Genomic DNA, 26,013 nt, shown 5'->3' with positions numbered 1-26,013 from the left:
GGCAGAGCTGGTGGGATGCCGGGCCTCAAATGAAGCTGGTGGGCTTGGTCAGGCCCTGGCTGAGTCTCTTGGGGTGACCAGGGGCTGGACTCAGAGTAGATGTCCATGGGACATGGCAGAAACCACCCTGGGCTTGACTCAGGCCCCTCTGCCCCAGAGAAAGATGATGCCAGGGCAGATTCAATGCTGTGAAGATGCCCAGACCCAGGCCCTTAGGAGCAGTGCTGGGAGCATCCTGTACTCCATTAGGGATCTGGGAAGGGGCAGGGAGTGCTCAGAGGGGCAAGATGGGGCTGTCTCAGATCACAGTGGCCCTCTCCTCACCGCGGGCAGAGGAAACACGGGTGGGGAGGGCAGTGGGCAGGCAGGACTGGGGTCCCCTCATACGGCAGCAGCAGCAGCAGAGTGGAAGCCCCCGGCGAGGCAGCCCGTGGGGCAGGCACCCCCTCCCCACAGCCTGCCCACCCACCCGGGGCAGCCTCCAGGACCCCCGGGTTGTGTGCCGGGGCAGCCTCCAGGACCCCCGGTTGTGTGCCGGGGCCGCCCTCATGGCGCAGGCCCCGGGGCAGGGGCGGCCGGGCGGGAGCGCGGCCCGGGGGGCGGGCGGGAGGCGGGGCGGGAGGGGGCGGCGGGCCGGGCTCCCCGGGGGAGGCACCGGAAGGCGCCCGGCGCTGATTCATTGCAATAAATTGTTCCCATCGCGGCGCGGCTCGGTCATCGCCGCCCGAGCAGCAGTGGGAGCAGCAGCCGGAGCCACCGCCGGGGAGCGAGGATGAAGATGCAAGCCGAGGTGATCCGCGAGGGCGAGCTGGAGAAGCGGAGCGACAGCCTTTTCCAGCTGTGGAAGAAGAAGCTGGTGGTGCTGACCAAGGACAGCCTCAGTCTCTTCCCCGACGGGCACAAGCGGGCCAAGGGCAAGGAGCTGGGCTTCGGCTCCATCCTCAAGGTGGACTGCGTAGAGCGCACGGGCAAGTACATCTACTTCACCATCGTCACCAAAGACCGCAAGGAGATTGACTTTCGGTGTCCGGACCAGAGCTGCTGGAACGCCTCCATCACCATGGCCCTCATCGACTTCCAGAACAAGCGGGCCATCCAGGACTTCAAGAGCCGCCAGGAGATGGAGCAGGCGGCGGGCACCCAGGAAAGGCGGCTGGCCCGGGCGCCCTGAGCCGCCCGCCCGCCCGGCCGGCCCGGCCCCAGGTGAGCCCGCCTGGCCCCTCGGCGCTGCTGCCGCCGCTCCCCGTGCGCTTTCCGCTCGATCCTTTACAATTATTCACTCCCCGGCGCCCGCTTCGCGCAGCCCGACGGGCTCCGCGCTGCCTCCTGGCCGGGCGCGCCCCGAACCGCGCCGTGCTGCCAGCCCGGGGCTTGCGGGACGCGGCCTGTCCCGAGCCATCGCGGGGGCACGGCCCTGTCCCGAGCCATCGCGGGGGTCTGGCCCTGTCCCGAGCCATCGCGGGGGCACGGTGCTGTCCCGAGCCATCCTGTCCCGAGCCATCGCGGGGCTCTGGCCCCTTCTCCGATGCATGGCGGGGAATTTCTGGTGAGAGCCGCGCTTGTGCAGTGTGCCGAGAGAACGGTGTGGGGGTGGCGGGCAATAAGTAATGGCACTTGGCAGTGCTTTCCTCACAGAATCTGCTAAAAAATAAAAATCGGTGAAAATAAATGCTCAGCGCTTACTCTCGCTTTAAAGCCCCTCATTATTTTTTTTCCTTTGCCTTGTTGTGCTGCTTGTTTTACTAACCTACTTCTCTTGCTACCTTCAGAGCTTACCACTGGATGATAAACCAGATCGAGTGTCTTGGACTGAAATGGGACAGGGTACCAATGAAGGAAAGCAAAGAAGAGAGCTGGAAGCAGCTTGGTTTTCTCCAAGCCCGTTGTGGCTGCTGAGCAAAGAGCCCTGAGCTTTGCCTGAGATGCATAAAGAAAAACCAAAGACTTTCATACAGCACTTCTAACAAAGCGTCCACGTGCTTTGAGTGGCACAGCTTTGTGAACTATTATCTTCTATTTATGAGATGCAAGGAAGATTCAACACTGACTGGTGGTGTTAAACACAATTTAAATTATTTGTAGTATCTATATTTGTATTTATTTTGTTGAATGTCTTTCAGCAGTTACTGGTCTTAATATTGCTTTTGCATTAATGTGTCCATTCCAAATAAATTACTTGAAATGTTCACTTTTTATTACTGTACTCTGGGCTGCAGTAACTTTTGTTGAGGCATATCTGTGGATACAGGCAGTGGTCAAGTGGCTTGAGAAGAGTGGGTAAGGCTTGGTTTGTGGTGCCCTGGACTGGGCAGTGGGAGGTGGAGAAAGCCCAGCTAACCCATTTGTGTTTGACCTTTTCTCCCAGCCAGGGAGGGAGAATGTGTTGAGGTTCAGTTCTGGTCAGTGGTGGAGATAGAAAAGCCTACCACAGCTTGCAGAAGTGCTCCTCTGGAAGCTCTTTCCCACAGAATCCAGTAATGGCAGCTGCAGAAGGTGCAGGAGCTCCCTGCCATGGAAAATGCTGCTTTCTGTGAATGCCCTGTGTCCTCCCCAGCCCCCATAGCTCAGTGCTGTGCTAAGGCACAAAACTGGATTCCTGGTTTGGGAATGAGAGCGCCAACGCTCCATGGATTCCTCAGCTTTGTAGCAAAGCAAGCTGAACTCGCTCTCCTCTCTTCCTTCACCTCTGCAGTCTCTAGACAGAGTTAAATTTCTCCAGGATAACTGAAGAATGGAGGCAGGATCTTTTCCCCTAGCACCCAGACCAAGAAACTTGGAGAAAAATTACCTGATTTTTGGATAAACGTGCTGAGGGGTTTTTTTTTTGTGAGGCTCAATTCTCAGTAACTAACCTGGGCTTCTTCAAGAGCAATACTGCAGCACACAACTCCATTCTGGCAGTCAGGACTGTGAGCGCAGCACACAAAGTACTTGCTCCAAACTTGGTCACTTCCAGCAGGAATTTCCCCTTCCCAATACCAGCGCAATTCTTGCAGGAGACCTTGTACTAGAAGAGGTTGCAAAGTGTGTAATTACGTAAGCCTGTAGTAAGAGCAAGAGATCCTCAGTACAGGGAGGGGAAAAACCTGGAAGGAGGGTTGGCCCAGTTTCTGGAAGTGGCAGGGAGGCTCTGGCACTGCTGCCGGGTACGTCGGGGCTTTGCATCCTCGTCCCTCTTGCTGGCAGCTCGTGCACAGGCAGGGTTGCACACGACTGAGCTGTGGATGTAGCAAACCTCTGGCCACAGCCTTTGAAAGCCTCAGTGCCCCCTCTAACCTGAGAATGCTGGAGATGCATTTAATGCAGCAAAACAACGCTCAAAAGCAGATGTGTTTTACCCCTTGTTTTTTCTTGGTACCATTTCAGAGGACTGAAATAAAAGGCCAAACCAGAGCAAAGGCACTGGTTCTTAATCCCTTCAGTTTCAGTGAATCCAAGCAGGAATGCTGCCTGACAACAGCTGAGGTTGGGGGCTGTTTCCTGCCCTGACAGCCACTGCTGAGGGGGGTTAATGGGAGGAACCTGATAGCTCCAGGGGTCCCATGGCCCCCAGTTGCTCCAGCATGGCTCCAAGACCTCTGCAAACTGATCTGTCCCTTACTCTAGAGGCAAATATTGACAAAATGGAAGGATTGTTCAAATTGTTTTATTCTAGATTTACAGAACAACAACAACCAAAAAAACCCCTCAGGAATTTGTTTCTATGGGAAAGATAAGGGGGTTACTTTCTTGCAACTCTTTTATTGGCTTTTCATCTCTTCCAGTGGGATTTTACTCTTCAAGAGGAAAACAAACAAACCTAAATTGACCATTAACTGTAAATAGCCAAAGGAAGAGACTCCAAATTGTTTATATAAAACTCCACCAATGGTTGGACCCACCGTCCGGGTCAGGGGCTGCACTGAGGCACAGATCCCAAGCATGGCACCTAGGAGAGATGGCAGAGACACACAGGGTGAGAGCAAGTCCTGGCATGGAAAAGCAGAGAAGGGCACACAAGATCACCTTCATCCCTGATGCTGCTCCCCTCCAGTAGCAGCAAATCACTTCAAATGGTTTCTTGCATTAATTTATAGCGGTCCAATTAGGGTTTGTTCTGGTTAGGGACTCCTGCAGGCACAGGGACCAGTTTCCACCACGAGCCAGCTCAGCTCTTCCCTGAGTGGTCTGGGCAGTCACAGCACTGCCCAAAAGGCAAAGTGGGTGCTCACCAGGGTCCAGGGATGCCTTTGGCACCACAGGGTGCTGCTGAATATCTCACCTGGCAGGGCTGGTAACCACTGCATGGGATTAGGGATGGAGAGGTAATTTCTAGGGTCATGTTTGAGCCTTCCTAGCAAATCACACAGATTCTTCCAATCTCCTAATTACCTGAGTGGGCCCTGCTCCACCCAAGCTACTACTGCCATTTATTCTCTAGTCTGAAACAGAGAAACAGCTCTCTAGCAGGAGTGAGAGGGTTAGGCCTAACTAGGTCTTTAAGAATAAATAAATAAAACCACAGATAAAGACAGAACCCCCTTGAGATACTCCCCACCCCCCTTTGCAGAAAGAGCGGATATTTCCATTTGGATGGATATGCGAGCCCTTGCCCTGCTGGGCCGGTTCCCCCTCCAGCAGCTCTCACATTTGCATCCTTAGCAGGAACCCAGCAGATGGGGAAGCACCTCCAGTTTGGCAAAGGTGAGGTTTTTTCCACGTGCAGACGGATGGCCAGGACATCCCCTGGGAGACAAGGCTGTCCCACACACACCCAGTATGCTCTTTTGTCCTGCAGTCTTTGTTCAGGACAGCTGTCATGTTCAGAGGAGCAGAAAATACCCGGCCAGCCAGCAAACCATTAGCCCCCAACACTGGGAGGAACAGCAAGCTGGCAGTGTGTTCAATAAAATTGTGCCCAGCTCTGAAATGATGTTTGCAATTATTTTTTTACTATCGTATGATTATTTCAGCTGCTGGCATCAGTTTTCCACTAAGATACAAGCTGAGGTGCTGTCACCACGTGGCTGGGAAGGATGAGGAGAATGCTGTCCTTTTTGCAAGAAGAAGCAGAGCAGGAGTGTGATGTTTAACGTGGGCAGCCACGGGGAAATGATCCCCAGCTCCCAGAGAGAACAGGCAGCCAGGTGTTCGTGTAATGCCGGGCAGCGACTGCTGGGCTTTTATCAGCGTGCTTAAAATACTTGTGCAATGAGCCCAAGCCAAGGGTGTAGCCATGTGGAGAGGGAAATCTCCCGGGAAGCGCTGCCGAGCGCTCCTCCCACGCATGGGAACACAAAGGCGATGGGTGGGACCTTGCCTTGACCCTTTGCCAATGGGAACCATCCCACAACCACCAAACTCTCTGGGCAGGTTTTGCAATTATTTTTTCCCCTCTAGGTATTTGAATTAAACTAATTACTACGTGCAATTGCCAAACTGGCTCTTATGATTGAGGAGGCACTTTTTCCCCTTTCCTTTTTTTTTTTTTTTTTCTGGAGCAGAAATCCATCGTCTTAAAAGCCCAGGCCCTCCCTCTGCACTTCTCCAACATGCTGCTGTGAAAGATAATTTCTGTTTAATGGGCTTAAATTAGATCCCTCGTCAGACGCCCTCGGGCTTTGGGACATTGTAAATCTCAGCTCTGCAGCACGGCCGTGGCTCTGTGGCAAAGCTGCACATGTGACAGATCTCATTGAAGGCAAGACCTTTAACTGGGACGAGTCACCGCCTCAGCAGAAAATTTCCTGCATTGCTTCGCGCAGCTCTGCCAGAGCACATGCTCACCTGCTTTGTCACAGCTATCCCGCCTTCTGCACCTTCCCTACTCTTTCTTCTCCCTCCCCAGCTTTTTTCCGTTCCTTTTTCCCATACCTGGCACGACCTGTGCCGGCTGGGAACCGATCCTCCCCTCCCAGATCTCCTCTGCTCCCGCAGGTTTCAGGGCTGGGTGCTGGCGGCTCTCCAGGACGGGCGACTCCTTTCCAGCTCACATCCTGTTGCCTCTCAGATGATGGTGCTGGCCCAGATCAGCCACACGCCCATGGGGCAATCGCGTTTAACCATTAGGTCACTGTCGCCAGCGGCCACCTTTGAACCTGCAGAGCTCCAGCAAAGCTGGGGGGTTCAGCGCCCCAAGTCCTGCCTGGCTGCAAACTCTCCTCTCCTCAGGTTCTGATGCACAATAAAATCAGAGCACACGGGCCTGTTACGCACGGAGGCTCTGCTGGGCTTCCTGCCTCCCTCCCTCGGGAACGGGGGGATCTGTGCAGGAACAAGACCTCCATTCTTGGGGAAGGACCGGGGCTGACAAGGAGTGCTTGTGTGGATGCAAGTCCCCCTGGGCTCCGGGCTGCCCTCCCACCAGCTCATGCGTCCAGCAGAGCAGCACGTGCGTGTGGGGCTGGATTTTCTCTTCCTGCCTTTGAAGATGAAGAGAAGGAAAAAAAAAAATCAAAGGGAAACTAATTAAATCATTATTGCTACCTTTGCTTCTGCGCAAAGCCTGAGCTTTGAGAGCAAGCAAAGAGCAAGTGCCAAAAGCATCAGCCTCGGAAGGAAGTGACCTTGGATCGGATCTAAGGCAGGCTGATGGGTGCAGGGGATGGTGCCCTGCCACCTCCCACTGCTCCCTTTCTGAGACGCCTGTTTAAAATGAAAGCATGGGTGACTCAGTGTCTAGCGAGGGCGGACAGGCTACACTCCTGCAACGCCCCATCCATGCCAGCCCCGTGCTGAGATGGACACCTGAGCTCAGCCCAAACTCCAGCTCCTTCAGAAAGCCTCTTCCTGAACCAAAGAAAAACCTCCATTGCTTCTACAGGCTGGAAGCTGACCAAAAACATCAGAGAATGACAGCAGCAAGGCTCAAAAGTGATGCTTCCAAAGGCAAATTCTCAATGTGTGATTTCCTTGCATTAGCTAAAAGTTGTTGCGAGGGAGTGCTGAGGTTTTCAACACAGCAACAGGAAAGCTTTTTCATAAAACCAGATTTCCACACTTATGGTAAGGGTTTCTAACGTGCCACCAAAAACTTCTCTTTGCAGAGCCGGTCTCGGGCTCACAGAGGAAGGAGCAGCCTTCAGGCTGCTGTACGGGTGGAGCAGCCCTTGTGGGTGCCACCCACGGCCAGGGATGGATGGCAGGCATTTCAATGGCTGCATTTCTCTGTGAGACACCCACGCCAGCACTGCTGCAGCTGCTGTGGAAGGGCAGCCTGCTGGCTCTGCTGTGTCAGGCATTCCTGCCTTCGCCCCGGCCCCTGCTCGGGTACATCCAAAACAAGCACAGGACCATTAGTACCTCTTTCCCCATAAATATTGTAAGGAAAAAGCACAGTTTGAAAGGTGTGGGCCAGGAAGGAGTGGTGGAGATAAGGTTTTCCTCCAGTTCCCAATGCTCCCTGCCAGAGCATCCCTCTGTGGTATGCCCAGTTTTGAGCCAGCTGTAGCTCTGCCTTTGTAGCAGCACTTGGCATGGCATCAGCCTGGGATGGACAGGCAGGGGAAAGCCCTCAGTCGCCCATGGCATCCCCGCATTACCTGCAACCTGCTCCTGAGCATCTGCACAGCTCTGCCTCCATCCTGCCCTGCAATCCCACCCTGGCAAAGGGGGACCATCCATCCCGCCAAGGCACAGGCTGGCCTAACAACATAGGCAAGCAGGGAGCAGGGTGAGGCAACTAAGCCCATTTTCCTCCCTGACCAAAGCTTGCCTCCGGGCTCCAAAAGCTAAGCACTGCTCTGGTTTTCCTCACAAAACCCCTTTGAGAAGAGCCTGGATGAATTCCAGCTTGGTTGTGTGTCCCAAAGCCCCTTGGTGCCCTTCCCCGCTGGCTCTCCCTCCCATGAACATTGCTCCAAGTCATGAAACAGCAAATTTCTCCCTGGCTGAGCAGAGGGGCTGATACTCTTCCCAGGGAGGTGAAGACTGGGGATAAATGGTCCTTACAGGTGGAAATATCCCACTTGAAAATCACAGGCTCCCAGCAATTGTAGGAGATGTGGTGGGTCAGCTCTACAAATAAACTATTGAAGTGATTTTCAGAAAAGCTCTTCACCCAGAAACATCTCAAAAGTGCTTTATAAACTTTGCTAATGGGCTGTGCAAACTACAGCTCCCATTCTTGGTAGGGTCTGTGCAGAGGTATCTGCTCAGACAGCTGCTAGGGAAGATGAAGGGTGCAGACTGGCATCCCAGAAAGCCTCAGCTAAAGCAGAGACACTCTTGGGTACCTGGTCTGGGAGCAAACCCTGAGAGGGCTTGAGCAAAAGACACAAACCAGGTTAAGCAAGCTCCATCCCTGCACAAACTCAGCCAGGCTCCCATGACAATAATGTAGGCATATTTCCTTCATCAACAGAACTAAAGCCCCAGGTATAAAGATTTAAGTGTCTACCACTGCTGTCTTGCACAGGGAAATACAGGAACTCTCCTGAAACAAGGCCAAAACAGAGAGAGGGGGAAATTATTGCATCAGGCAAAGCATGATTGCAAACAGTAATCCAGAATCCCCTCCTGAGATACCCTAAGTCAAAAGGTGTGAACAAGCAGCCCTCTCTGACACTGTCACAGTGGAACAGCAGTGTTTTTTGGTTTTTTTAACATACTTTGGCTTTCCATGGAAAAGAGAGCTTGAGAAAGCCTTCCCTTTCTGTGCCCACCACTGTGGATGTCAGCAGGCAGCACAGGACAGAACAACCTGCCCAAGGCTGTTCAGGTCCATCCTGTATCAGCCCCACCATTCCTGTTCGTTCATCGGCTCTGCCAACACCCATTGTGTGCCCACCCGGATCTGGGTGTTCACCCACTGGTACCCCAGTGCTCCACAGCTGTGGTGGGAGCTGGGAAGTGCCCAATGGACTCAAAGCTGAGAAAACACCAGCCTGACCTTTTTTGAAGAGTCTTACCAGTGTCGGAGGGGGGCACGGCCTTGGTGAGGATGCTGTCTGTGATGGTGGCCAGCATGCTGAAGGCAAACACCAGCGGCGCTGCAATGATGCAGTAGTGCCACACTGTCCTCATCAGGGCCTAAGGGACAGCACACAACAGAGCACAGATCATCAAAGAGCTCACACGGTGACTTTGTGGCAAGAAACAACCTGGAGGAAAATCACGAGTCAAACCCATGACTTAGGGAAATGGTGGGAGCCACAAATGATACGTGGTGGTGCGGCTTTGGCCATTGTGGGGTCTTTCACAGCCTGCCATTTGTCTGCAGTGAATTATTCCAAGCATGCAGAGCAAACGATACCCTACAATCTGGCAGCACATTTCCCCGGCACTGCTGTGGGTATTTTTAGCATCTGGGAATTAGTGACGTCCCTTCCCCCTGTCTTCTGTCTTGTGTCCAACTCCCGAGGAAATGTTGAACAGCAGATGTATGTGGTGTACTTCAGGAAGCTTCCATTACTTATACAAAACAGCCTAGAGAAGGCTTTTTGGTTCATTATCATAAATAATTAAAACTAAACCGAGCCTGTCAAAATAAATGAGCATGGTGCATTATGTAACACCGTACCTTTGGGATTTCTAATCCTGTTCTGCTGCTTCCCTGCTAATAAATTCACCAAATTCAGTAATCTGGAATAGGTCTTCTGGCCATGAGTGCACATTAGCGAGCATAATTAGGGAGAGTAATGATTTTGTTATTGCACATATTCTTAGCGGAGACATCCCTCCAGCTGTTTAATGCTGAAACAAAAGCGGTGAGGCTCCCTAAGCTGTAGGGCTGGAGCGGCTCCCAGCTCATTCACAAGCCCTACTGGTCAAATGAATGGATTTCTCTGGGGCATGGAAAGGAAATTCCCCCTTTATTGCAAGTCTTCTGCCCTAACCCATGTCTCAAGGTGTGTTATTGTGGCTGGAAACTTCTGTCACTGGTTTAGCCAGAAGTTTCATTCTCTGGAGTTCTCCATCCTAAAATCTGGTCCCTGCCTCTCGGCTACAGAAGATGGAGGAGCCCAGAGACATTGCTCACTAATGACTTGGAAATGTTGAGGTTTATTCCTAGTTCCCCTCTAGAGTTACACTCAGCCAGGTTTTTCTCCTCAAAGGGTCTCTTTGCTTACATTTTGTTTAAGATCTAGGCACTTCTGATTAAGGAACCAGAGAAGAAAGACAGAGGAACAGGTATTCGGTACATAAACAAAAGGAAGGAGACTAATTCCTTGCTAGGGCAAATGTCATTGCAGGACAACATTGTGGAGCTCATAGAAAAAATCAGTTTTAATCCCTCATGCTTTGTACAGACTCCCTCATGGGCTGGAGCAAGTGAGCGGAAAAGAGCAGAGGCATATCTTGTGTCTCCTGTTAATCAAGGGGAAATGGCTCCTCACTTCCCAGGGGCTGAGGGAGAACTGAGCCAGGCAGAGCCCAGTCCTTGCTACTCCTCAGCTCTGGGTGGTGAATAGTTTTTTTGAGGTGAGCAGATCTGAAAGCAATTTTTAGGTGAGAGGCAGAATCAGGAGCCTCAGCAGACAACTCAAAACAAATGCCTGGGAAACATCCAGGCAGGATGAGGTACAGCCGTGCCTTCAGACAAGGGGAAAAACTTCCCCATTGCAACTGCCAAGCCCTCCCACAGCCCTGCCCACGCTCTCCCAGCTCACATCTGCAGATCAGACACTGGTTCTTCCCTCCTCTCCTTATCCAGGTGTTACTGCCGAACTCCCAGCCCACCCCTTCCCTTCTCCAGCTGCCTGTTGCTGGGAACATCCTGCAGCCTCTTCCCAGCTGCAGCACTGTCTGTCTGCTGCTGCCTGTGCCAGACTTCCACAAACACCCCAGTCCACCTCCCCTGCCTATGACACCAGGATGGGTTCTGGAGTGTCTTTATTAACAGCTCGCCTTTCTCCTCACTTCCATCCTTTGGGGAGGGGAACTGCTGCGTGTGGAGGCCACATGCTGCAAGGGCACAGCAGGTGGGATGCTCCTCCACTAGCAGCTGTGAAGGATTAAAAGCTTCACCCAATAGTTCTGCATTTGGGGCTGCTGCTGTGACAGCCCTCATCCCCACCGAGACAGAAAGCCACCCCAGAGCGGATGTGTTCTTGGCAGCCACTTGGACAGAGCGCTTTTTAACAAGGCATCCCAGCTGCATTTGCCTATGAATAGCTGTCATGGGAAGTCACTGCTGACCCTTGTGCCCAGGCCCGTGCTGTTAGGATGTCCACAGCCCTCTGGGCTTGGCATAATTAGCAGCTCTAAGATGATTTCCCTTCCTGGCTCCGGGTTCTCCTCCCTGTGCAGCCAGTGTGAGCCTTCCTGCACTGGGACATCTGTGCTGCCCCATGTGCCTCTCCACTGCCACCGAGGCTTTCTCTTCCACCTCCACCTGCCTCCAGCCTTCCCTGGAGGTCAGTGGCACCTCAGTGCATCAAAGCCATATAATTCATGCTGCTGCTCTGCCTGATTCCCATGGGATCGGGCTTCAGCACAGGGATTCAGTCCCAGCAACACCTGCCCTGCACCTGGCTGGGGGTGCTCATCTCTCTAGATGGTATCCACCTTGGTCCCGCCTACTTGCTTCCACCCATGACCAAAACACAATGGGGAGCCCTTCAAAGCCCAGGCCAAGTTCAGGAGCATCAAAGCTCTGTGCAGATGTCCCATATTGATTTCAGCCCAAAGAGCATGACACCAATTGGAAGAGACCCTTCCCAAGCATTCTACACCTGACAGAATCCTCTGGAGCCTCAAAAACCTTAAGGAGAGGGACCACGCTCCACCTGCAGAGGCAAGCCTTGGTCTGCACCCATCTTCCCTTCACAGCCTCATCTCAGACATGATTTAGCTTCAGATTAGCTAAGGTGTGTAGGTGCCTCATCTCATCCATGTAGCTGGGAGCCACAAACCTCAACACCCTCCAGGACTTGGCCCTGACCTCCCCACAGCTGTGGTATGGTTGTGGGAATGGCACTCATCCTACCTGCAGCAGTGGGAGCACCACCAGTGTCCTGGCAGCAAGGCTCAAGGCCAAATCCTGCAGGGAATGTTGAAAGGCTGATGTAGCTCAATTTTCTTTTGGGTCCAATGCACTGACAGGGACTGCAAGCACCTTCCCTCCATCCCCATGGGCTGGGCAGAGCTATCAGTGCCCTGAACGTGGCTTATCTGAGCAAACACAGTTCCCAGCACAGCTACCTACATCCACTCAGTTTTCCAATTACTGTTTGAGATTGGCATCAACCATCACCGGTGTGGACACAACCAGCAACAGCTAACATAACTTATCCCAAAATGGAGGAACAATATTACTGCCTCGCTACCTCCTAATCCAAATGCTCTCATGTTGGGGGATTAGACAAAAATAAAGCCCCAGAAGGAGAGGGCACAATCTCTGCTGTCTCACTGCAATACACAACTGCAATGATTTTTCCCCACCATAATCTTCATTTACTTTCTGGGTAGTCCAGGAAATGCAGTTGCTGACAAGACCAGGCCAGGATTTCTGTGCAAATCCGGTGACTCAGGAGGGACGTAGCGAGTTTCAGTGCAAGATTAATACAGTTTTTAATCCCCATAACTATTACTCACACGGCTCTTTATCACGGCTTGGCGCAATGCTGACGTTGAGCGCGGCCCTGTTTGCGCAGAGGCCCAGCAGAGCTGGTTCTCCCTGCCCTGAAGACCACCCGAGAGAGCCAGAGGTGGCATTTCCAGGGGCAGAGCTCGCAGCCAGGTCTCACAGACCTTGTGTCACTGCTTGTGATGCTGTTAAAGGCATTAAAGGCCCCATGGGTGACTTCCCACCCCACTTACCATGCCCAGGCCCACGCAAGCGAAGACGAAGACGCTGAGTCTGAGCAGGGTCATCTCTGAGCAGCGACTGGCAAGTTTTCCAACCACCAAACCCTGGACAACCTGGCAAAGAAACGCATAAGCACCATTAAACCTGATATAACATAATAATTTAAACAAACTCAAAAGAGAATTGCTACTTTCTTCAAGCAAACAGGTTCTTCCATCAGGGTTTCTCTGACAAAGAAGGACCTTATTGTCACAGTAAATGACGGGAAGGTGTGATCCATTATTTCAAGTGTTTTGCTTTCTAGAGAGAGATCCATCCCATCAGATGGAAGTTCTACTCAGGGTGCATGCCTGAGTTTACCATCACTGCCTACTCAGCAGCAGTGACTGAAATTTTCTAAAAAGGCTTGCAGATACAACTTGTGATGTGTTTGTGAAATGCAGTCAATGTTACGGTCTTCACTCCTGGCAGCTCCTCTCAAAGAAAAACTGCACATTTGTGAGCAAAGGAGGAAAATGTCTGTACCTTCTCTTGCCATTATTTTAAACTATAAATATACAAATTGGGTGGTTCATAATTTTTAGGCAGGAAACAAGTATGACAGAGATGCTAATATCCAGTCCCAGCAGTACACACAGATGTAAACGATGGGAACTGGTTCTACAGATTTTAAACAAAAACTGGGGGGGAGGGAGAGGGAAGGAAGAGCAAAGTATTAAAATCCCAGAAAATATTTAACTTTTCCAGCACTTTGCAGAGCACAGATTCCCTCTTTTATTTATCTGTTCAGCATCTCCCATACTTCAGGTGATCCTGGCCCAAGTGGACATGAGAGGAGAGAAGCTGGAAGAGATCATGGTTAAACAGTCTGACTACAATACAGGGAAGGGACTGATAGGGATCTATTGAGTTTCCCCTGCCTTGAAAGGCTTTGTTTGATCCAAATGAAAACCCCTCTGACTTGAAAGGAAAGCTCTAGTTCAAAATGCTTTGTTTCACTTTATTTCTGTGGCAGTCCAACCTGGAGAAAACTTCAGTGGTCTGTTTGGACCAGGAATGACACTACACTACACTCAGCCTTGTTTTGTTAGTCCTTAGGCAGAAATCCAAAGTCAGCTGAAAGGAAATGAGTGCAAAATAAATCAGAAAGTAAGTTATTAAACAGAAAAGATATGCTAATCTATAATAACCAGCTTTAAAAAAAAAGGCAAATAGCAATAAAGTGAAAATGAAGTTGACATAAAGAATAATAGCTGCAAAATGAATATATTTCCAACAGCATACAACTGAATGGAAAACCATCAAAATTCAGCCCTTCACTTTGCTTCAGAGCACAAAGGATTTTTGACACGAGGGCACGTCACATCAAGAAGACATTCTGGCTCCTTTTTTGTCATTGTCCCTGCCTTTGGCCAGGGCTTGAGAGCTTGGCTCACGTGTGCCCAGCTGCCACGTGCCACTGGCACGGCTCTGTGTGTCCTTCCTGGGTCATGGCACCTGTCCAGCAGCCTCTGGGACAGGAGGGCCTGCTGTGGCACGAGGCCTGGACAGTGCCTAGGGTGACCTGAATCATCCTGACCAAAAGCCCTGCCATGAGAGGAGGCTGATACCAGCCCCAGCAGCTCCTACTCCCGGGGTGGGTGGGGAAACCACTGAGTGACGCTCCATTAAGCTGAGTGCTCCAAAAAGGGAGAATCATCATTAACTTTTTGCAACTTCCCAGTCCCTCCTACAGCTGGGGCTGTGCTGAGTCACATGGGATGGGGGCTGAGCCTTGTCACAGGGCACAGATTGACTCAAGGGTGGCATCACCCCAGCCCCAGTTGAGCTCTGCTGAGCCATTGGAGGAAAGGAAACATTTGCCCAGACTTGAATGGCATATTTTATTGGGATACACCGTGCAGGCACAGCCCAGTCCCTGCCCTTCCTTGAGTCATTAGGGTATAGCATCAGCAATGTCCCTGGTCTGGTGGCCATGGGAGTGGCATTCCCAAAACCACTGCCATCACTGCACACGAGCCCCTGTGGGAAGGCAGCAAGCACCACTGCAGCAGAGACAGGCTCTGAACAGGCAGGAGCTGGGGATGTGCAGAGTGAGCTGTCCTCAGAGTCAGCAGAGCAGAGATGGTCCTCGTGCCAATGCTGGCATCCCCCATGGGCTTTCCCACCACTTGGACTGTGGCAATGAAAAGCTCAAGGTAAAACATCCCTGCTGAATCAACCAGCTTGGCAAGGGGACTATTTCCAAGGGCAAGAATGAGCCCAAGTCACCTGCTTTCCCCTTGGGGCAGGGCAGCAATCCTTAGGTTGTACAGATGGCAGTCCCCCCACAAGCTCTCTGGGCTGCCTGCCTTCCTCCCCAGCAAGGGCACTGCTGATCCAGCCATGAGGCCCAGGCAGGCAAGGCCCATCACCCTGATTTTGGACACAGAGCCTTGATTTAGGCACTAGATAATATTTCCAGTCACCAGTAAGTCTGGCCTCACTTTCCAGTCTGAATTTAGACCTGAAAACCCATTACTTCCAGCCTGAAATTTTCCCTGAGTGCAGAGCTCAGGGACTGGCATGAGCAGGAGGTGAAAGGAGGCTCATGTGCACTCTCCCATGTAAGATTTTGGACATGTGCTGCTGGTTTACCAGAACATAGCAGGGACATTCCAGGTGACTTGGCCATCGCCACTCCTATGGTCAAGTTCTGGTAGCTGATAAAGGGAATTTATCCTTATTTTTATTCTTACTGGTGTGTTCTGGGCTTTTTCCTTACACATAAATTCCCCTTGAGACCAACGGCAATGGGCCTTACCCTCCTGCATTTCATTTTGCCTGGATGGTGCTTGCCTTTGTAACCTGACCTCCTTTGAAGTCGGGGAAGAGCCAGTGTACCTGGCTGGAATGCCTTCTGCCATCAATAAACAAAAGAGAGAGGAAATTGTTTGCAAGTGAAATAACAGGCACTGCCTGTGGCTGTGTACATATGTCACAGGAAAAACCAACTCATCTTTTTTTCCGCCCCCCTCTCCTTCTTTGAAGGCAAATAAGTCTCCCAATAAATGCATAAGAACAGCCAAATCTCTGTTCATAATTTTCTGCATTCAGCAAGCTGGGGATTTGTTACACTAGTCCAGCAAATCACATGGAAAAATACCCTCTTGCCTCTATCACTGTGTTTGGTTTCTGGGAAAACATCTGCTCCTCTTTGCTCAGAAAGGCCAATTACCCATTTGACTGTTAACCTCTAACAAATTTCAGGAACCCCTTCTTGCAGGATGGAAAAGACTATTTGGAAGTCCAAGGTGCTAGTTTTTGGAAGACTTTTGAAGCACCAGCCTTGCTGCACAGGGCTGCTGCTGAGCTGGCTGGCACCTGCAAGAAGCTGACCTCACCTGTGGAGGTCAGAGGAGCTGTGCAGATGCTCAGCTGCTCCTCTGAGCTCAGAGGACATGGGACTGTTGCTAAAGATTCCTCTATGAGCACCAATTCAAAGCCTGACAGAGCCCAGCAGCAAAATCAGTCCCCATTCACCTGCCAGCTTGGAACTGGAAAGCTGTGAGAAGGTCGGAGAGGCAGACACAGCAGGCCAGATAAGCTGGTACAGCCTTGCAGAGGAGATGCAGGGCCCCATCCCTGCACAGATAGCATGATTCACATCAGAAGCTGCCTCCCACGCCCTGGACCCGTATCTCGCCTTTGAAATTGTGCCGGCTGGCAGTTCCCAGGCCAGCCCAGCTGGGGAGGGACCTGCTGGGGCAGGGCCGGGGGTCAGCACGGTCCAGGGGCTTTTCTGCATGAGCTGAACGTGTGCAAAGTCCATGCTGGGGAAAAGGGAGCGCTTTTACTGACACAGCCTTGCCAGAAATCGCTTGAGTCGTTCAGGCCTTGCGGAGGAGCAGGAGGGCGGTGGGACTGGAAGGAGGGATGATGGTGAGGACCAAACTGCTGAAGGCAGCACTTTGCCAAGCAGGGGGAAGAGGATGGTGTGTTTTGAAAACTCCAGCCTAATCGCTTTCTTTCCCCCTCCAACCCACCCCCTTGCACAGATATAAATCCTTCAAAGCGAGGAAACTGGAGAACTTTCTGTTTGTTGTTGCAAGGTCCTTTCACTAAGTGGGTTTTCGCCCCAGGCATACCTGGCTGTAATTAAATCCCTGGCTCTTTAATCATCTCTTTTGCTGTGTAGGGAGAAAAAAAAAGCGAGAGGGACAGACTGGTGATAAGATGATACGCAATGTAAATCTCTCCTCCAGGAATCTCTCTCATCTTTTCAGGATCACTCCGTACCAACTTGTCCCTCCAGAAGCTGCACAGCTAGAGGTGGAGTTTGTATAACAATACAAATTTAAATGCAGTAAATAGAACAGATGTCTTATGATTTCTTGATCCTCAGGGTTATAAATATCTACCCCTTTGTCCTACCCAGAGTTTTGTTGGGTGCATTTTGCTTTGGGTTGGTTTTTTTTAGAGAAAAAGTTCTTAAAGGGAAGTTTCACCCACCCCCTCCCATGGTTTGAAATCTAAGCATCAGATGTGACTTCAGATATCAACTGGGGACTCCAGGTATTTCACTTGCTTAATCCTCCAGCAGCATTTTCCAAGCCACATACTACACCTGGAAGGTGTCCATGCTATCATCACACTTCAAACTGAAAAAAAAAAAAAAAAAGAGTCTAGGTTCATTTCTGCCCATTACTCAAAATGAAATTATTTTAAACCATTATGAAATTAATTATTCTCTGGAGGGAGATGGAATGGCATTTCACACTGCCAGGCATTCACTCTGAGGGAAATCTCATTTGCATGGCTGCTCAGATGAGAGGGCTCTGGAAGCCCAGCCCTGGAGGACAGAGGGATTGTGTCCCTGACGGGCTCTCATAACTCTTGCCTGGAGACCTACCAGTGATCAGATAAAGATGCTTCCAGCACATCATGAGCAAGGGAATCTCTGCAGTGGTGCAGAGGCAGCTCTCCTGCTGTCTGCCCTCCTCTCCTCATTTCGTTATCATCTCCCACACGACTTCTCTTTACCTGGCACAGTCCCAGCTCATCAGACAGCCCCACACTTTCAGGGTACTTCAAGAATCACTGCAGAGACCTGGATTGCTTGAATCACCCCCATGTGCTACTTTCATTTCCCCATCAGTCCATTCCAGCCTCAGTCATATTCCATTTTCTAAGCCACAGCTCTGTTTCCTCATCAGACATTTCTTGTCTCAGTGCTGTCTCACTGCCTTCCCACCCCTCTTTGCTGACCTTCCTGGCTGTGTCCTGACCCAGACACAAGTCCCCTTCCCACCCCCACTGCACTTCACCCTGCCCACACTTTCCCATGTCCCCTGCTGCTGGATGATGCTCACCACAGGATGAGGTGAGCCTGAGGAGCTCTGGATGGGATCCCTCAGCGATGCCTGAATTGGTGGTGTCTAAACTAACATCCTCCATCTGTGCTGATTCCCCATGCAAAGAGCTGTTTGGTATAACAATGACAAAGAATTTGAGTTGCCTACTTAAAATTAGGTGGACTGGCTCAAAGCCTCTCAAAATCTCCTCTCTAGGTACTCGGCAGCTGTCTTGAATGAGAGGAATGAGGAGAAACAGATTCTTACAGTGCATTGGCCACTTCTCACCACAGCAGGTCAAATGAGGTTGGGAAGCTGAAAAACTAGATTAAGCAATTGGAGCATAATATCCTTGGGGTGGGAGAGGAAGGCAGGAAGACACCATCACTATTTGAGTCATCCTGGGATTGCTGATCAGGCTGGGAAAGGGAGCTGCAACATTGCCTTCTGTAAGAGGAATATGTAAGCTTTGAGAATATTTAATTTAAAAAATAGAAACTACAATAACACAAAGAAATAATTTCCCCCTTAATTTCTTTAATGTCCCCTTCCAGCTATAAAAGTCCTTAAACACTATCTTTTTCAAGTCCAGGAAGAGATGCAACCATGGGGGACAGGTTTCCTCTAACAGAAGGGCTCAGGGCAAGTCCAAGGGGATGGGAAAATCCTCACAATGATTTACAGCAAGGCAAACTAAAGAGTAAAAAAAAAAAATCAAAGCTGAGTATCTGGCTGATGAAATTGACTGAAAATTACACTGTATTCCTAATGAATAAAGCTGTCATTTACTCAAGTGAAGTGGGGAAGCCAGTCAGCAGATATTAATCATCATTCACCTATCCAGATTGGTGGAATTCACTTGCACCCTAATCTGCATTTGTGTCTCAGCAGTATCAATTCACTGTACAGCAGAAACAAATGCATCTGAAATGCCAGCTTGGGCAACACAAGCAGCTCTGGGGCTCCGCAGGACAGAGCCAGCACACCTCTATTCCCTGCAACCCAAACAGAAAGCAGCCATGAAACACTAACCCAGACACCACCCCCAAGAGATCTCTTTGGGTGGTTCTAGACAGATACCTGAAAGTAAAGACATGAATTCTAATATTTTACAATAATTTAAAAGCCAGAGAGTGAGGGTTCAGTCTGGTCCAGTTGAGGATCTTGTCCTGCATAAACCAGAGTAGAGTTTGGAACTGCCACTGTAGGATGGTCTTAGCAATATGGATAGAAACTGCATGGATATATGAAAGAAAACTGCCTGGCTGATAAAAGCCAGTTTCTGTGCCAAATGTCCCAAGGCAAAGACTCCCCAGTAGAGCAGATGCTGCACCTGAGCCTGCAGGGCCCTGCTGGGTTGGATTGTGGCAATAGGAGTGATTGGCCTCTGTGGGATGAAACTCTGTGACTCTGGGAAGGGTCAGGTCCCTGGTTAGCCTGGCACCTGACCATCCATGAGGAAGCAGAGTGGATGCTGTAATTCCCATATCTTCCAGGGCTGTGTCTCTGTGTGGGGTGGCCCAGCAGGGCAGAGGAAGGTGACCTTATCTGCGGCAGTTTCAACCAAACTAACCAGGGGAACAATGGCACTGAAGGCACATAGTTATTCCAGACATAACAGCAGTGTCCTCAAGACAGATATCCTGGGCCTAGCAGCAGAGTCCAGGCTCCATCTAGCCACACAAAGCCACTCCTTACAAGAGCCATTGCTGCCCACCTTACCCACTCCAAACAAGCACACCACAGCCATGCTGCAGCTCCACATCTGATTTCTGCCTGTGTAACAGGGGGTTTAAGTGACATGTCTAAAGTTAAAAGCCCAGCTCTGGGGATTCCTCCTGCATTCAGAAGGGGAAGAAGATTTGGGACAGTGACCTGGCCCCTCAAAAACCTGAGTGATTCCTGCAGATCCTGGTCTAGGAGGCAGCATACAAGGCTAACATAGGGAAAGCCTCTGAAAGCAGTGGAGTGTGGGTCAGAAGCTTGCTTGTGCACTGGCAAACTGGTCTTCTTCCCAAAGAGGCTGAATGGGACTGCATTCAGCAGGTTGGGGATGTTCACAGGACCAAGAGACAGCTATTCCAAAACCACCCTCACAGGAGGGACATGGCAAAGGCACCAACTGCTCAGGTCCAGTTTACACTGCAGAATCCAGCTGCTGATGTACAGCCATACCTGGCTGCTGCTCTACCAAGATGCCCAGACCTGGTGAGAGCAGGCCAGAGCCCAAGTGACTGACAACACCATGCCAAATCCAAATCACAAAGGAAGCAGCCTGAGCTGCCATTCCCCAAATGAGAAGCTCTCACAGGAACTCTGTGGCAATACCCATGAAATGAAGAGGATTTAATAACAAGACCACTCTCCTTCAGGATATTGCTTAACTTGCATTCCTACCTTGGGGCTTGGTTATAACCATCTGCTGCTCCTTCTACAAAATTATTAAGCCTCTTCCTCCAAAAGGAACACTCTGCTATAATACAACACTGCACATTTTTGACCCCTTAGTACTGCCTAATTCAGCTGACTTTTCCCTTTTACCCATTTTGGTAGCCTCCTAACCATGCTTTGTCACCCACCTTTCTGCTTTCTGTGCTTTGGTGGTTTTTTTTTTCTTTTTTTTTTTTTTTTCTTTTTTTTTTTTTTCTTTTTTGGGAATCACAAGCTTGCTGTGCTTGTTTCCATGCAGCAGAAACAAGTTCTTCTACACTGAAGGGATCTTCAGTAAAAACACCAGTAAGGTTGTCTGCTTTCCTGACTATACAGGGTGCTATATAAATGCAAATCAACTAACCTGCACCAGGAAAAACCTCAGCCAAGGCACTTCAGCTTCAATGTAAGTTTTGTTACAAAACCCAGGACATATCAGTCCAAGGAAATTTTAGCTCCACAGCTTAAAGATCCACAGAGAGGGACAAGGGGAAGAAAGCTTTCAGGACACTCCTTGCTTCAATTTCTTCCCATTCCAAGGAACAGAATAAATTGGAGTCACTTCTCTTTTTGAAGCTAAATGCCATATGGCAGAGCTAGGATTTGCCTGTCAATAATGCACCTGGATTTGGAAGAGCATGTGTCCAGAAGGTAGTGAATTAGGTAGCAGTGCTGCAAGCTAATCTGTCCAAGAGGGGGACTTGCACTTCACTTACCATTTGAAGGACACCAAAATATGACATCAGATATCCAGACTCCACTGCTTCCAAGCCAAAGAAATCCATAGAGATGATGGAAAACATAATCATGAACAAACCTGGAGGGAGGGTTAATGCAAAGAGTACATCAATACACTTGCAGTGCATGTAATAGCCAAACCCTGCTCCCAATCACCACCAGTCCAAGTCAGTAGCTCTCCCTGGGTTTGCCAGCACTGGGTATAAACATGAACATAATCCTATTCAAAGTCATTGTAGTAATTTAATCTTTAAATGTTAACTTTTTATCCCCCTTACTTTCATCTTTAAGTAATGTGACTATGTAGGCTGTAGTTTCAGCTGTTAATTATAAACTGGTAAATATTTGTATCACTGAAGCCAGGCTAACCATTAAGACAGCAAGAAAACATTTGTTCAGACAAGACTGTAACCATAAAAATAATCTGATTGGATTCCTCACCCCTTTTGCCTGACTTCAGATATTCAGTGTGGGGAGCAGCCCAGTGACATCAGCCAAAATGCAGTGGTTTCACTGCACACCTCAACAATGATGTCTGGGGCATGTGGAAAATCTCTTGTGAGGACAATGATAGCAATGTCAACACAAGCAGTCAGGAAAGTATGGGCAGAAAGAGCACAGACCAGGTCTGCGTTGCAATTGAGGCAATTTCTGCAAAGTGTAACAGAGAACATCCACTCAATCTCAAATGAAAATACAATAGTGTGTGTTTTCCCCACTGCCAAACATACACAAACACAGGCGTGCTTGCACATGCTCCCAGCCTCACAGAGAGAGCCATGAAATTAAAAATATGATGTCAAAACACTGCACTTCAAGTGTGGTGTGGGGTAAGAGTCTGCTGCTTCCCCCAGTGTCTTTTGCACCTGAGATGGACCAAGACAGGAGGAAATTGGGGCTCTCTGCGTGTGAAGAACCCCACAATGTGCCTGTTAGAGACCACTGATCCTTCTGGGAGAGAAGAGACCAGATGACTTTCAGCAGTCCTGCCTTTCCTTGAAAGACTCTCTGAGTTATAAAGACTGGGTAAAAAGGGAGCCTTGTTCCTCTCCTTCCTGCAAAAACCAGAATGCAGGAGGCAATGTGTGAGGACTGAGACGACAGCTGGTGGTTGGCAAAGTGACATGGCATGGGGAGGATTTGCCAGCTTTTCCTGGAAGGATGAAGAGGGTGATTCCAGATTGCTGGAAGGATTCGCTTCCTAAGGAACAAGAACAACTCCACTGCATCCAGCAGCCCAACTCCAGCCCAACCAGTGCAGCACCTGCAGCAACAAGGAGCTGCCTCCAGGCACCCAAAGCCTTTGCCTGGAGGGAGCACTGCCCTCCCATCCCAGGACCTGCCACAAAGCCTCCCTGAGCTCCACCAGAGACACGTCCTCCCCTTTAACAGGAGTAGCTGCACCCCAGCTGGCTCCATGGGGTTGGGAGAGAGGGATGGGGGCAGGAAGGGAGCCCTGCTCTTCTGCTCTCCAGCTGTGTGGAGAAGGTGTCTGGGAGCTGGGGCTCATGAGGATCTATGGCTTCACCACACCCCTCCACGGAGAGCACCCCATTCTTATCCAGTTTCTTTGAAATTGCTCTCAGCTCAAGCCAGCTTAAGGTAACATGCAAATTCCAGTATTTACTCACAACAGCCAAATCAGGCAACGGGGTTGCACATGTTTATAAAAGGCACACGTGACAAAATGAAAGAAAAACCACACTTGGTTTCACTTGTAGGAAGATGAGATGGAAGCAGGAGCTTGCCCTCAATCCTGCACCCCTCTGCAGGTACCACCTAGGAGGGGCTTGGCCTCCCTGCATACCTGATGCCTCCTCCTGGTCCTGTGCTCCAGCTTCTACAGCTCCTCTCCCCTTTGAAGTCCCTCATCAAGTTAAGACAGATTTGGATCTTTCTCCTCCAAACAAGCTGCCTTCTTTCTGAGCAGAGGAATAGGCTGTGCTCTTAAATTACAATTACACATTGCACAGCATCCCTGGAGGTGCAAAGGTCTCATTTTCAGATGGGTGTCATCCCCTGTGCCTGCAGGGTCCCTTAAAGCTGCCTGGAGGAGGGAGACCCCCTTGCCCCTCTTCTCTCAGAAACTAAGGTGGTCTCTCCCACTGGTAACACATTTCTTGATGAAACCCACAAGGCAAGCCTCAGATTGAACTAAAACAATATGTTATGTTCATTGGAACAAGCATTTCTCACAAAGATCTCAGCAGGTTCCCAGCTGGGTAGGCTGCAGGTCAGCTGAGTGCAGCACATAAATAATGATAAGCCTCAGTCCATGCTGACAGGCTCAACGTGGGAAAAAAAAAAGGAAAATGGCATAAAATACCCTCAGAAAACATGCCTTTTTCGAAGTCTATGAAAAGGGTGAAAACAACTTTTTTTCCTTAGAAAACCCGGCATCAGTGGGATGAGTAACAAAGGTCATGCAGCAGAAAGCAGGGAAATGGTTTGTGAGATGCAGTAACGGTGACAAAAAGCACCAAGGAAAATCAGGAGTGCAAACCCTATTTAAAAAAAAAAAAAAGTGCCAAGTCTGAAAGCAGCCTGTAGTTTTGGAGGGCCAGTTTAGCAATCCCTACAGCAAGATGGTGTGAGAAGGCAAGCACAGCCTCTGGGAGCTCATCACAGCCCTGCTACACTGGACTGGAAATGTGATGAGATGCAGAGCCCCAAGGCTCGCTGCAAAACATTGCTCCACACGTAGAAGAAAATCCTTGAAAAAATGGGATGCAGGTGCTAAAGCAATCATGCTGAAACCAGATTTTCCAAAGGGATTAGGCAGCCAAAGATTCATACAAGCAGCTATTTATCAATATTTTCAAGGCCCTGGCGATTTCTTGTCAATGAGAGTTATGTTTGATATTTTTATCCCCTTGTTTTTCTTTCTGTCTCTATCTACCCCAATGCAGTGAGGCTCTCTTTTCCCAGGTCAGCTGAGAAGATAACTGGGCTGTGCTGGAGCTCTCTGCTGCCTCCCAATCCCTGGCAGCTCCTTTCCTGCAAGAGGCACAGAGCCCACGTCTCTGCTTTTATGCAACACAGGGAGGAGGTTCCCAGCCCTGCAGCCCTCCCAGGGAGGTTCTTTCGGTCTCAAACCAGCTAATTTTAGACAACAATGAGATCCATAAGGAACAAAAGATTTTCTTTGCTGTATATCACAAACCTGTTTACAAAGTAAATAGAAAACAGTCTGTAATTTGGGCAATCTAATTAATTATACAGTTGCAGCCTGGGGATGAAAGGTAAATGAGCTCATGAGGAGCTCAGCCTCCAGCTGTGAGCTGCAGAGAATTAGGGATGGCCAGATCCCCTTTCAGCTGCCAGCAGTTTGGTCAGTGACCTGAAGTGAAGAGAGACCTGCAAAGAGAAGTCACTAGGATTTTAATCACTCCTATGATTTTAATTACTCCTCACTGTAGTGGGAGTGCTATAGCCCCAAGTGAACCTTCTCCTACCCTTACAGAAATACTGACAGACTGAAATCCCAGTGCCTGCCTTAAATCCCAGCTTCACTGTCTCCATCCTCTTTGCCTAGAAACTGCCTTGCAGCTTTGGGCAGGAGATGTTTATTTTGGTCAGTGAGTATTTTTGCTTTGCACAGGGAAAGGAGAATGGATTCTGTAACAGGCAGGAATTTGCATTTCAGCAGGAATGTCTAAAGCAAAGTGCATTTTGCCTGGCCTTTGGAAAAGAGAAAGCACACAGGAAATTACTGTGGGAAGCTCACATGGATGCAGTCTCAGGCATTTTTAACAGAGAAATGAATGCTACTCTAAGATGAGAAATGAGTCAGAATCAGCTAAGAAAACCCTTGTAAAACATCTTTCTCATTCTGTGAAATGCTGTCATTTTATACACTTTTTAGAGTGCAGTTTTAGAAGTTGATTGTATTAAGAACCAAAAGAATTGCACTGTTAGGTCAAGCCAGCAGTGGTTTGAGACTGCATCCTGTCTCCAGGGTCAGGGGTAGAACCAACTGGCATTACTGATCTCAGCCCATCTGATCACAGCTACACACAGCAGGGGGAAAAAACCCAGAAATCCTTTAATTCCAGCTCCAGTTGGACTCATTCCCCCAGAGATACAGCAAGAAATAACAGATGAGCCTGACCAAGCCCAGGAGTGCCATCCCCTTCCGATTCGGCCACATTCCACAGCCAAATTCACTTTCATTTGTAAACTGAATTTACAGTTTACAAATTAGCATTTAATTTGTAAATCATGTTTCATGTTCTTTAAACTTCAAGGGCTTCTCCAGACAAAAATGAATTGTAAAAAGATACAAAGTCTAAAAGCTAGGGTGCCTTAAGTCCCCTCTTAGGATCCCTGTTTGGAAGGGAAGTGCCTTAGTTTGTTCAGATGCATGATACACACGTGTTATGATGTGCACAAAACTCAGTTCTTGAAATCATCCTCAAGAGAAACTGGACTTTTTGGGTTGAATGGGAAAAGAGCTGTGAAGGCTTTGTCTGTGGAAAGGCAGAGAACATCACCCTGTCCTTCCACATCACTGATGAGGATGACTTGCAGCTTGTCTCTAGTCAGGTGTGTGGGGAAAGAAGTTAGAGGGTAGGCAAAACTGAAGATTATTAAATTATGGCCAGGGATACATAGTCAGGCAAATAGAGAGATATGAACCCTGCCAGGACAGCAGTTGACTCAGAGGAAGCAGGGAAAGAGTTGGGTTTGGGAAAGGATTGAAGGATCAGTGAGTTCCTACCATGACACCCCCCCCCCCCCCCCCCCGCCCAGCAGAATATATAAGGGAGAGATGAACAAGCA

At 49.7% G+C, this 26,013-nt stretch overlaps 2 protein-coding genes across 2 annotated transcripts in view; one reads left to right on the top strand and one right to left on the bottom strand.

Moving 5' to 3' along the window:
- Positions 1–657: 657 nt before the first annotated feature.
- Positions 658–2,203, top strand: PHLDA2 (pleckstrin homology like domain family A member 2). The gene is made up of 2 exons (XM_058026641.1): positions 658–1,203; positions 1,770–2,203. Exon 1 carries the CDS (start codon positions 773–775, stop codon positions 1,169–1,171), a length of 399 nt encoding a protein of 132 aa, XP_057882624.1. The 5' UTR covers positions 658–772; the 3' UTR covers positions 1,172–1,203; positions 1,770–2,203.
- A 1,427-nt stretch (positions 2,204–3,630) lies between these two features.
- Positions 3,631–26,013, bottom strand: part of SLC22A18 (solute carrier family 22 member 18) — a 58,194-nt gene continuing 35,811 nt past the window's right edge. Inside the window, exons 7-10 of the mRNA XM_058026624.1 lie at positions 21,210–21,310; positions 12,742–12,843; positions 8,889–9,009; positions 3,631–3,928 (exon numbers count right to left, since the gene is read on the bottom strand). Of these exons, the coding sequence (XP_057882607.1) occupies positions 3,741–3,928; positions 8,889–9,009; positions 12,742–12,843; positions 21,210–21,310 (512 nt within the window). The 3' untranslated portion in view covers positions 3,631–3,740. The remainder of the gene's footprint in view (positions 3,929–8,888; positions 9,010–12,741; positions 12,844–21,209; positions 21,311–26,013) is intronic.

This window comes from Melospiza georgiana, chromosome 6, assembly GCF_028018845.1.
Source record: "Melospiza georgiana isolate bMelGeo1 chromosome 6, bMelGeo1.pri, whole genome shotgun sequence".
NCBI classification, from domain to species: domain Eukaryota; kingdom Metazoa; phylum Chordata; class Aves; order Passeriformes; family Passerellidae; genus Melospiza; species Melospiza georgiana.
This window is presented reverse-complemented; position numbering and strand designations above follow the sequence as displayed.

What these genes read in the sequence shown, in the direction of transcription:
- PHLDA2 (XM_058026641.1), top strand. Translation starts at nt 773, where the DNA reads ATGAAGATGCAAGCCGAGGTGATCCGCGAGGGCGAGCTGGAGAAGCGG.